The sequence below is a fragment of the Rhinopithecus bieti genome, unplaced genomic scaffold, assembly GCF_001698545.2.
Source record: "Rhinopithecus bieti isolate Rb0 unplaced genomic scaffold, ASM169854v2 scaffold_3878, whole genome shotgun sequence".
NCBI classification, from domain to species: Eukaryota; Metazoa; Chordata; class Mammalia; order Primates; family Cercopithecidae; genus Rhinopithecus; species Rhinopithecus bieti.
In genome coordinates, this window is record NW_016805059.1 from 5,559,417 (window position 1) to 5,571,842 (window position 12,426).

Consider the following 12,426-nt stretch of genomic DNA (forward strand, 5'->3'; position numbering starts at 1 on the left):
TAATAGTAGAAGGATGTGCGCGCGGGGCCAGAGGCACTGGCTAGAGCTGGGAGCTTGCGGAAAGGCGTCCCTGCCTGGTCTTGAGACGTCAAAGGTCTCCAGGAGCCCTCCGCCTCCCTCTTTTTTATTCACACACCCTAGCCTCACACGTTAGGAGTCTCCCCAACAGACCGTGAGCCGGTGTCGGGAGGGTGGAGGTGGATGTAGCTCACCGCCACGCTACCACAGAAGAGCGAAAGCTGCTTTCTCAGCCACCGGAGAGCACGAAGGTTATTCCAGTCCCGCGGGGAAGGTGGGGGTGGTGGGGAGAATGCGAAGATAAGGGAGCAGACGGAATGTGGGCGCTTCCTCGCGCTGCCCCCGTGCCTGGGGAGCCCCCTCCCTTCAGAAAGGCTAGATCCCCGGGCCCGGCATCCCTGAGCTCTTGCTCTGGATCTGTGATCGCGTTTTGCTTTGCTCGCTCTCTCACAGTAGATTCCCTGATATTTTTCTTTCCGGCTCCTCTTTATTTTTCCGGATGACCGAGCTCTGCTTTCTTTGCTTGCCCCATTACTTCTTAAATAGATCATTGTCCTGTCACGGAAACTGCTGAACAATTCGCTCTCTCAGAGCCCTTCGTAGTTTCCTAAACGGGGCCCCAACCTGCTCTACTCTCCCCATCCCCAGCGCTGAATAGTGGGAAAGCGTGGCTCCGCCGTGGCGCTAGATAGACCTGAAGTTCTTTTACACACAGTACCATACAGTTGGTCCATCACAGAATATCCCTTCGAACTGCTGGACTGCTTTTTCTTTGACAGCTTTGAATGCTCATTTTTATTCTCATTTCGCTTGTAGAAATGCGAAGGGTAACTGTGCATATGGCGAGATTTACCCTTCTTTAAGACCGTACTTTTCAGCTGCCTTTACTTGTCACAGTAGCTGACAAGATAATTTTAATGACTAATGCCCAAAGGCAGAGCTCTACCTCTACAGATTTCCAGGGAGTTTCAGTGTAGTGAAATATCCCTGGCAGGAATCTTCCCCGGATCTGTGAATAGTAAATACCAGTGTCACCATAAATGTTTCCAATGTATAACAAGATTGAACTCTCCAGGATACCACCTCTTACAAAAATAGTACTGAAATTCCAGAACAAAAATCTCTCATCTTAAGTGGTTCTGTCTTAAAACAAAGGAGCAAATATATATGTCAACCCACTCAAACTATAACTTCAGTTCTTACAGCTTACTGTGGATTTTTCTGTACAAAGACATCTTGTTGGTTTGGAGACCGTTAGTCTTCTCAATTATAAGAAAAGAATCCCAATCTAAATTAGTTACTGCTGTAATTGTGTAGGAATAGAGCGACTACAGAACTTGCAGCTAAGTACAAGTGTTGTTCCTAGGGTTTCAGAAGGGTGACTTGGAGGAAGTGTACGGTAGGGCTCAGCGGTGCTTGAATGATTGTGGACAGTGAATACTGAATTGTTTTTGCTGGCTATTGTGTTAAGGATTCCTGCTAGCTGTCTCTTGAGTTTGGAGATGCTAAGCTTCATTAGATGCTTAGCTTCTAATAATCTAACTATTAGACTGTTAGACCCAGAGGTGTTTCTTATTTTGGAAAGGTGGAGACTTGCTTTAGTTTGTTCATAGCTGGATAGTTTCCTTGGCACCTGCTGATGGTTTTGACAGAGATTCAGATGAACTTGGAACTAGTTCTCTTCAGTGAGATTCTGGTACTGTGTATGATTAATCCTCATCCACAGTATTACGCTGTGCAAGGCTATATATACACATGATTAATCTTTCTATGATTTCCACGGACCTGAAGGAAATTAGAATGTAGTCTGGCTCCAAGAAAACACTAGACACTACTTCAGCTGGTGATGGAAAATAGTGGAATTCTATATATCCTTTGGGACAAAGGAAGCAGCAACCAGTGTTCTTTGGATTGGGGATTATTTTTAGTACTAACTGAAAAACATTATTTTAAGCCTGGCCCTGCTTAGAGGAGACTTGTTTTCTCTTCCCTCTCTCCCTCTCTTCCTTTTTTCCCTCCTTCCTCTTTTTCTTTCTTCCTTTCCTTCTTGTCTCCCTCCCTTCTCCTTCGTTCCTTCTTTCCTCTTTTCTTTCCTCCTTCCCTCCCTCCCTTCCTTTTCATTTGTTCGTTCGTTCCTTCCTTCCTTCCTCCCTCTCTCCCTTCTTTTCTTCCTTCCCTCCTTTGCCCTAAAACTTGGGAGACCCTGCCTGTTCATTTTGTTTAAAATAGAAGATTACTACTTTTCTCTGAATTGTCATTTATTTTTGGAGACTAAAGGGAAGAGCTGCCTTCCATATATATTTATGACATGGAGATTATCTACTCATTTAATTTTGCACTGCTATTGGCTATTTGGCTTTTTGAAAAATCAGGTGCTATTTATTCATTGGGCTTATGGGGAACTCTAGTAGCCCTGAATGGCATTTGTGGCATACTCAATGAAGTCTAATTCTTTATCCTGGCATTAAAGGCTTACCAAGATCTGGCCTCAATCTTGCAAATGAGCACTCTCTTTTATATACCTGAAGGAGAAGTGCTAATTTAACCAACTAATAGAGATAAGTATAAATACCAATATAGACATAGATGTGAAACTTTAGTTGCAAAGAAATGTTTAATATGCTTCAAACTGCGTATTTCCCTCTTCCATGCTTTGTTCTCTATTCTTATCAGCAGAAATGTTTTCCTATTTTTCCTTACTTGTGATGTCCCTATCCATCCTTTACAGTTGAGTTCAGATGCTACTTCTGTCATGAACCCATTATTTATCCTCCCTTTGAGAATTCATTTTTCCCTCTCTTTGGATCTTGCAAGCCTTCGATTTGAGCCCCCATTTCAGTCAACTTTGTACGACTGTTTTGCATGTTTTCCCATGATAAATAAGATGCTTTTTGGGAAACTGAACTTTGGACTTATTTGATTCTCTTATAGCACCAGGAAATTGACTAACTCTAGTCGAGTTATGGAAATATGTTGTCTGCTGCATACCAGGCAAGTTCCAGAATACCAGCAACTCCTGCTACTTAGGGTAATGGCACAAGCAGGATTAAGTGGGTATAGTTGCTATCTATTTGTAGAAGACAGTGAGTGAGTGCTTTCTTAAGTTTGGAAAGTAGTTGATTCTTTGCAGAGGGGTATAAACTACTGATAAAAGGAGAGTGACTCATTACCCCTAGAGATTCTGAATGGGAAGAATGCCAGCTTTATGTTTTCTGATACTGATTTTTCTTAATAACTTGGTGCAAAAATAGAACATTATTCTAAGATGACTGTTGTAGAGGGAAAAAAAGGTAGAACATTAGAGTTGTAAAAATGTGTTTAACTATAAAGAAGAAAAAACTGAACTTATTTATAAGTCATTTACTTAGAACATTCAACATTTTGGTCAATGTATTTTTTTTCTTTATATCTATGTAGATATATATTTCTTCATTTATTTAACAAATTGTTATTGACAACCTATGGTTTACTGGAAGTGAGCTCTGTAGGAATAACCATGAGCCTCTGCTCTGATGTAATTTTTAGTGTATGTTGTATTTGTTGACATATAATTTTATATTTTGCTTTTTTCACTTACTATATCATGGACTTTTTTTCATATCATTAAATATTCTTTGTGTGGCACAAAAGTATTTCAACATGTAGATATTTCTTAATTTATTGAATGAATCCTTTTTGTTGCATATTTTCAATTTTGTCTGTAATTATATAGCAATGCAAGGAATAGTCCTGTGTAGTAGGTAGAATTCTAAGATGAACTCCAGTGACCCTTACCTTGTATAATTCCCTCTCCCTGTGAACATGATGGGATACTACTTCCATGAACATGTTATGTTACTTGCAAGGGAATTTTGGAGATGTAATTAAGGTTGCTAATCAATTGACTCTGAATTAATCAAAAGGGCAGTAGTCTAGGTAGACCTAACCTAATCAAGACCTAACCCTTTAAGAACAGAGAGTTTTCTCCTGCTTGTGGCAATAGAAGAAGTCAGAGAGATTCAAAGTGTGAAAGAGATTCTACGGGAGGAATATTCTCCATTGCTGAAATGAAGAGGGCCACAGACAAGGACCTGAGGGAAGCCTCTAGAAGCTGAGAGTAGTCCCTACCAACAGCCAACAAAAAAAACTAGGGACCATAGTCCTACAACAGCAAGGAACTGAATTCTGCAAACAATCTGATTGCGCTTGGAAGCAAATTCTTCCCCAGAGCCTCTAGATAAGAGCCCAACTTCTGACCAACATCTTGATTTCTGCATTGTGAGACCCTAAACAGAGGACCCAGTTGAGCCCACCTGTACTTAGGATCTACAGAACTGTGAGATAATAATTGGGTGTTGTTTTAAGGCATTGAGTATATGGCAATTTGTTGCATTAGCAATAGAAAACTAATACATTTGTAAGAAATTATTTTTATATCTATAATTATTATTTTGGGATAAAATCCTTGATATAGGCTGGGCACAGTGGCTCATGCCTGTAATCTCAGCACTTTGGGAAGCGGAGGTGAATGGATCACAAAGTCAGAAGATCAAGACCATCCTGGCTAACACGGTGAATCCTCGTCTCTACTGAAAATACAAAAAATTAGCCGGGCGTGGTGGCACATGCCTGTAGTCGCAGCTACTTGGGAGGCTGAGGCAGGAGAATCGCTTGAACCCAGGAGGCGGAGGTTGCAGTTAGCCAAGATTGCACCACTGCATTCCAGCTGAGATTGCACCACTGGGCGACAAAGCAAGACTCTGTCTTAAAAAAAAAAAAAAAAAAAAAAAAAAAAAAAATCCTTAATATAGACTTGCTAGATAAAATGTTATACACAGTTTTAAGGTTTGTATATCATATTGCAAATTTGCCCTCCATAAGCATGTTGTAACAATTTATGTGCCTCCTAACAACCTGTTACCTCACCCCAGCAAACACTAGATACTGACATTTTGATAGGCAGAAACAAAAATGTATCTCTTTTTTTAAAAGAAGATTTATGTTTTTCTTATTAATAGTAGGATTGACCATTGTATTTTCTTTATTTGAAATTAATTTGGCGAGTCTCTTTTGATGAATTGATTATTATTATTTTCTGATTAGCTTAAGCGTTGACATAGAGAAAATATTCCCTAACATGTAGAATAGTGTTTCTCTGCTGTAATATTTTCAAGAGGGAAAATGATTAATGAGCTTGAGAGGATGACTGTTCTGAGAAATATTAGCTGCTGCCATTACTCCTTGCAAAAGAATATCCCAGATGTTATACTGTTGGAGTTTGGAGAATGTCAGCTTCATTGATCAGGTAGTATTGATGCCTTATTCTTTTCTAGGGAAAAAGTCTAATTTGTCTGTTTGGCATTAGAAATGTGATTGCTTTTAGGAATAAAGATACATTGTATCTTATCATGGAAAATTGTAGCTTTGACTAATGTTAACTCAGGGGAAAAACCTAATCTTTCTAAATAAAGTTATCACATTTTCAATTTTCTCAAGATAATGAGTAATCTCTGATAGTATATATTATATAGTTTTAACCAGGATGGGAAAAGAAGAAATTCAAGTTACTTTTTCTATAATCGTTGTTATTTGACATGGTAGATTTTATTTCTGATAAATGAGATAAGGCAGGAGGGAGAGAGGAAGGAAGGGAGGGAGGAAGAGAGGGAGGGATTAGGGGGAGGGAGGAAGGAAAGGAAGGAAGGGAAAGGCAGAAGGGAGGGAGGAAGGAAGGAAGGAAGGAGGGGAGGGGAGGGGTTGGGAGATTCTCTTAGTAAATTTGGTTGGTTTTGTCTTTTTTGAAAAATTGGTTCTTGCTACATCAATTTCTGAAGGTTGGTATCTTCCTAATAAGAGCAATAATTTTATTTTTATTTTGAAATAATTGCATATTTACAGGAAATTGCATGAAAATGTAAGAAGAGATCCCATATACAAGCAAGATTTTTAATGTTAGTTGTATGGTCAAATCTTATTACTTAGGTCAACCCTCCCTAACAGATTAAGAGTTGCTATTTGTGTTCACAGAATTCATAATGGCCTATTCTTCCATGGAGTCCTAATGTTGCTTTTTATTTTTTTAAGACATTGGAAATGCTGGCTTAGGTTGGTGCTGGGAGCATAGAATCTGTAACTATGGTCACAGGACGCCCCACCAGTGTGATTCAAAGATACTGTAATATAGTGAAAAGAATGCTGACTTGACATTTAAAAGCCTGGACTCTAAACTGCTCTTAACCACATGGTAACTGTGGGACCAATGAAATCCAGTTTTACCTTCCTCCTTGGTTATTTGGAATATAGGTAGTAAAACCATTTAAAACTAAAACCCAGGGCTGTCATTATTTTAAGACTTTTTTTGAAATGACACTTTTTTTAAAAAAAAGAATTCCTTTACTGGTTGTAATTCCTATGATAAAATTCCTCCTTTGAGTTGGACAACAAGGGCAGAAGAATTTTGGCAAAAAGTTTTGTCGAAAGATTTTGTGCAAAAAGGTGCGCATCACCTGGGAAACCTGGAAGCCCAGCAAGAAGAATGGAGTGCCCACACACACAGAAATAACACCGCTCATCAAATTAGCTTGTTATTATCTTGGCTGCTCCATGGATTCTGATAAGGGAGGTGCTGACTTGGGAAAGTAGAGGTGAGCCCATCTGGGGCCATGTGACTGTTCTCATGGCTTAAGAAAAGCCCTGCTTTACCCCGGGCCCAGTGGCTCATGCCTGTAATAGTATAATAGTAGCACTTTGGGAGGCTGAGGCAGCCAAGGCGGGCAGATCACAAGGTCAAGAGATTGAGACCATCCTGGCCAACATTTTAAAATCCCATCTCTACCAAAAATACAAAAATTATCTGGACGTGGTGGTGTGCGCCTGTAGTCCCAGCTACTCAGGAGGCTGAGGCAGAAGAATCACTTGAACTCAGGAGGCAGAGGTTGCAATGAGCCGAGATTGCACCACTGTATTCCAGCCTGGCGACAGAGTGACACTCCGTCTCAAAAAAAAAAAGAAAAGAAAAGCCCTACTTTGAGTATAGATTTAAGGTGGGATTCTTGCTTCTGTTTGCAAGTAGGATTTTATAAAGTTTTCCAAATTGTAGATTCACATAGCCAAAAGACATGAGAGAGATAATGATGATGAGATCATCACCATCCATTTGTTGAGCACTTTCTTAAAGTACTAAATACTGTGCTAAGTGCTTTACACTCTTTCATTGAATCCTTTTGAATGCACAATAATGAGGTAGGTGCTGTAGTTACTCCCATTTTACAGATAAGGAAGCTGAAGCTTCAGATGGTTAAGTAAATGACCTGGGATCACATGAGTACTAAATAGCGGAGTCACTTCTCAATTCAGAACTGCCTGGCACTTTTTTTTTTACAGATAGAAAGTAGAGGACCTGAGATGTTAAGACTCGTGGTCACTATCCTTCCTATTCTTAGTCTACATCTTTTTCTGTATTATGCTCTCCTAAATGTTTGTTACTATGCCTTTTGTCCAGTATCTCTGGCCTCTGTACATTCAGCTAATGCGTCAAATTAATACAAAAGTTACTGAGTTCTTAGCCCACTAACAGGATAAGGGTTAAAAAAAAAGAAGAGAAAATTTTAAATAATAAAATAAAAGGTACTGGGTTTTAAGCTTTTAGGTCAAATGGGATTTAGATTTTTTAAAAATAGAATTGTACTTGATTTTTTAGTGAAGCATTTTCTGTCAGACTCCTATGAAAGAGACACTGTCTCCCATGTGCTATTAAAAGTTGAACCTTGTGACTACTGTCTGACTATGTTTTCTTTTGGAGAAGTTAGAGGGTGCAGTCTGTGACCTCATGTGAAAATAGCCACCAAGCATCTATCCAGCATCATTTTAGTTCTTTAATTTTGGTAAGCCCACATTTTCAAACTAAATTAAATTTATCTGATTTATTTCAGAACTATATATTATAAAGCATTCAAAGGCAAGTGAGAATTCAAATCTGTAGAACAGAGCTAGAGAGCTTTTACAGAGAGGCCTTTTGGGAGGTAAGCATTTCTCTTGGAAACTTTATTGTATTTTCAGAAACATGTTTCTATTATTTTCATTATTAAGAGCAAAACAATTGGGTATAAGCATTATTTTAATATTCAATTGACATATTGCTAAAATTGCTTTTCCCTTTTACATTTTCAAAAAACAGAAGAAGATATACTGGCAACTTCTAGAAGGATTCTGCCATTTTCTTCTTTACCATGAACAAACTTGAAAATTAATGGGTAATAGTTGCATGGAAACTTTTGAACGTTTTTTCTTCTTGTCTCTGAGGCCTTCTATGGAGAATTAATAGGAGGTTCAATGTGTGCCTGGATAAAATGGATCATCTTAAAGGATTGAAGTTCTAAAAATACATCAGCCGGACTGGACAGGTTTGATATAATGAGATTTCTATTTTAGCTTGACTTCTACAACTCTGAATAAGCTATAAACTGAACTATACAAGGTTCTAGGAAGGAAGTTTCTCTTCTAAAACGTTCTAGTTGCATATAACATTTTCTTCTTCAGATCTTTGAAAAGCATATTTTGTCATCAAGTTCCTACGAAATAAGACTATCAGACACTTACCAACTTTTAGTATATGAAGTAGGATAGAAAGCAGCAATCTATATCATACTGGAAAACAAAGAAACAGTCACCAGGCAGTAAGAAAAGTAATCTCTACATAAGCACTGGCTGAGATGGCAGAAGCTTCTGCGGATGCCTCTACTCTGCCCGTAACAGTGAAGAAAAAGAAAAGCCTATCCATTGAGGAAAAGATCGACATCATAAATGCAGTGGAAAGTGGCAAGAAAAAAGCAGAGATTGCTGCTGAATATGGAATAAAGAAAAATTCATTGTCTTCTATTATAAAGAATAAAGACAAAGTTCTAGAAGCCTTTGAATCTCTAAGATTTGATCCAAAGAGAAAAAGACTGAGAACTGCTTTTTATACAGATCTGGAAGAGGCATTAATGAGGTGGTATCGAATTGCTCAGTGTCTAAATGTACCAGTTAATGGTCCAATGTTACGTCTAAAAGCTAATGATTTTGCCCAGAAACTGGGCCATAATGATTTTAAGTGCAGTAATGGTTGGCTGGATCGTTTTAAATCCAGGTATGGTTTAGTATTCAGAGCTCAACCTGTAGAAGCTACAGGTGTATCAGTAGACCCTTCGACTGTCTGGTACCAAAATGTACTTCCTTATTATTTAAATGATTATCATCCTAAAAATGTTTTTAATATAAAAGAGACTGGGCTGCTTTATCGAATGTTACCTACCAATACATTTGCATTTAAAGGTGAAACATGTTCAGTTGGAAAGTTATGCAAAGACAGAATAACTCTGGTGGTTGGCACAAACATGGATGGCTCAGAGAAACTTCCTTTGCTTGTCATTGGAAAAAAGAGAAATCCACATTGTTTCAAAGGTTTAAAATCATTGCCTGTGTGTTATGAAGCTAACAGAATGGCATGGATGACCTCAGATGTATTTGAACAATGGATGCGAAAGCTTGATGAGAAATTTCAAGCCCAGCAACGAAGAGTGGTGATTTTTGTTGAGTCTTTTCCAGCACATCCAGAGGTAAAGAACCTGAAGTCCATTGAGTTAGCATTCTTTCCATCATGTTTATCTTCCAAATGTATAGCTATGAAACAAGGCATTATTAAAAGCCTTAAAATGAAATATCGACACTGTCTTATCAAGAAATTTTTAAGCTCTGTTGAAGGTAGCAAAGAATTTACATTTTCACTGCTAGATGCAGTTGATACATTGCATCTTTGCTGGAGGGCTGTAACCCCAGAGACTATTGTTAAAAGCTATGAAGAGGCAGGATTCAAATCTCAAAAAGGAGAAAGTGACGTAACAAGTGCAGAGAAGGATACTGGTCTGGATTTGGTTGCTGATGCTCTGGGGGCAGGAGTAGAATTTCCTGAAGGTTTATCTATAGAAGAGTATGCTGCCCTGGATGACGATTTGGAGACGTGTGAAGCAGCACCAAATGGTGATTCCGTATGTACCAAAGAAAGTAAATCAGATGAAACTGGATTTTACACTTCTGATGAAGAGGATGATGATGGATCTCCAGAAACTGAACTCCCTTTGCCATCAAAATCTGAGGCAATAACTGCTTTAGATACTCTGAAAAAATTTCTTAGAAGTCAAGATATGAATGACGGACTTCAAAATTCTTTAGCAGACCTTGAAAATTTTATTAACTCTTTATCACCTAAGTAACTATATATTGTGTATCTGAAGAGTAATAGCTTTTCCTGATACATTTTATTATATATGGTATGTAAAGGAGTTACGCCACATTGCCTAAACATAAAAAATGAAAACTAGTAATCCTTGGTTTAATTGCAAAACCTTTGGTTTGAGTAGCAAAACTCCCTAGTAAATAATGATTGAATAAAAAATACAGATTTCTATTTAACAAGGTTTTAGGGAGTAAAACATGTATGTCAAAGGGCTATATTAGACAGATATGGTCAATATGTCAAACATAAAAGGAACCCTTCTGCTATATTTACACATTGAATTGGTGATTTCTATTTTGTTTTTTAAATTTCAGATTATGTTCTAGAATATTTTAATTTACTTAATCTAAGAAAAAAAACCTAGCAATAGTTTACTTTTTTATAAAGATATATATATGCCGTATGTATTCTAACTAGACTTTTAAATATCAAATATAAAGTAATTTTAAATTATTTTTCACATAACTAGCTGACCTTTCTAATAAGAAATTGTGGAAAACTGCTGAAAATAAAATCGGACCTTAACTATATACCAAAATGATTAAAAATATGAGTCTTACTACTTTCAAGTTATTTGTATATCAGGTCAAATGAAAAGCTGTGACCCTATCAGATTTGTCATCTATAACCAGAAGCTATGGATTCTTCCTAAATATTTATATGTGTATTTATGTTTAATATAAAAATAGATTATTGAAACATTTATTAAACTCTTATGATATTTATAGTTTAATAGCTATGCCTAGATATTTTTCTAATTTTAACAGCTCAAGCTTTTATTCTATAATATTTAATTATTTTTTGGATTTTACTGAATTTTATTTTCAGGTAAAACTAAATGTCCTTTTAGCATATTTTGATGTATGTAATCCTTTTTTCCCCCAAATTTGATTGGTAACACTTTGGATTAAAATTCTGTTTGAGGAAGTTTTATCTATAGAATGTTTTAAAATACTGTATGAAATTAATTGATTTCCATCTATAAAGTAGTCTTTAGATAGTAGAAAATTGTAACAATAATTTGTGAGACTTTTCCATTGTTAAATTTTAAGTAATTTGCTTATTTAACTTATTACACTCGATTTAGTGTCCCCTTTGAAAATATTTTATAAAATGTAAAACATACAGATTATTTTCACTCTGAATTATTAGTCTGCCAACAGATGACACATTTGGAAGGAAATATCTATAGAAAGCATTTTATTTTCAACTGTTGATTTATTCTGCTTTTGAGAGTTGGTAATAGTAAGCCTTAAAATGTATTAAAATTAAAGTTTCTTTTAGAGTGAAATAAGGATTACTTAAAAGCATTTTATTAATGATTTGATTTAAAGTTGTAATTTGGTGCAATCATGGGTCTAATGGAGCTCTTAAGAGTTCCACCTTTAACTATAGTACTTGACATATATTGGCTCTTCAATATTTTTTTTCTTTTTTTGTGATCTGTTTTATGTAATCATTCCAGATATTCAATGATAAAAGAATCGTTATCTCCATTTTTATAGATGAGGAAATTAAAACCTAGAAAGATAAAATGATTTGGTTAAAAATATCTCAGAGCCAAAACTAAAATGCAGCTGTTCCCTGTCACCTAGTCCTGTATTCCTCTATGTACCACGATGCTTCTTATCTATACTCTATGAAGGAAAATTGTATTATTTTCTTCCCTTGAGTTTAGGGGACTGAGGACGAAGAAAATATGCTGGATCCATGCTAGTAGCACTATTCATAAGATCTCTTCTGAGAACACTATTACTAGTGAAATACTGGGATGCCATCAGCTTTGGTAACTCTGTACCAGTCAATCACAGAGTTCCAGTGTAGTTCTTTGAAAATATTTAAAATAAGTTCAGTATTTCCAAAGTACTGAAAGCACCCTCTTTTTTTTCTCCTATATGACATGATCCATTCCATAAATGGATCATCATCCATTCCATGATCCGTAAATATTTCTGAGGCATAATGTATCTAAAGATAATATAAGACAAGGCTGGGCATGGTGGTTCACATCTGTAATTCCAGCACTTTGGGAGGCCAAGGCAAGAGAATCACTTGAGCCCGAGAGTTCGAGACCAGCCTGGGCAACATAGGGAGAACCCATGTCTACAGAAAATAAGAAAATTAGCCAGATGCAGTGGCGCATGCCTATTGTCCCA

The 12,426-nt window shown here is 36.9% G+C and overlaps 1 protein-coding gene across 1 annotated transcript; it reads left to right on the forward strand.

Moving 5' to 3' along the window:
* The first annotated feature begins 9 nt into the window (after positions 1-9).
* On the forward strand, positions 10-10,927 carry TIGD4 (tigger transposable element derived 4). Its single transcript, XM_017871117.1, has 3 exons — positions 10-269; positions 7,929-8,018; positions 8,174-10,927. The coding sequence occupies exon 3, from the start codon at positions 8,709-8,711 to the stop codon at positions 10,245-10,247; it is 1,539 nt and encodes a 512-aa protein (XP_017726606.1). The 5' UTR covers positions 10-269; positions 7,929-8,018; positions 8,174-8,708; the 3' UTR covers positions 10,248-10,927.
* The last annotated feature ends 1,499 nt before the right edge of the window (positions 10,928-12,426 follow it).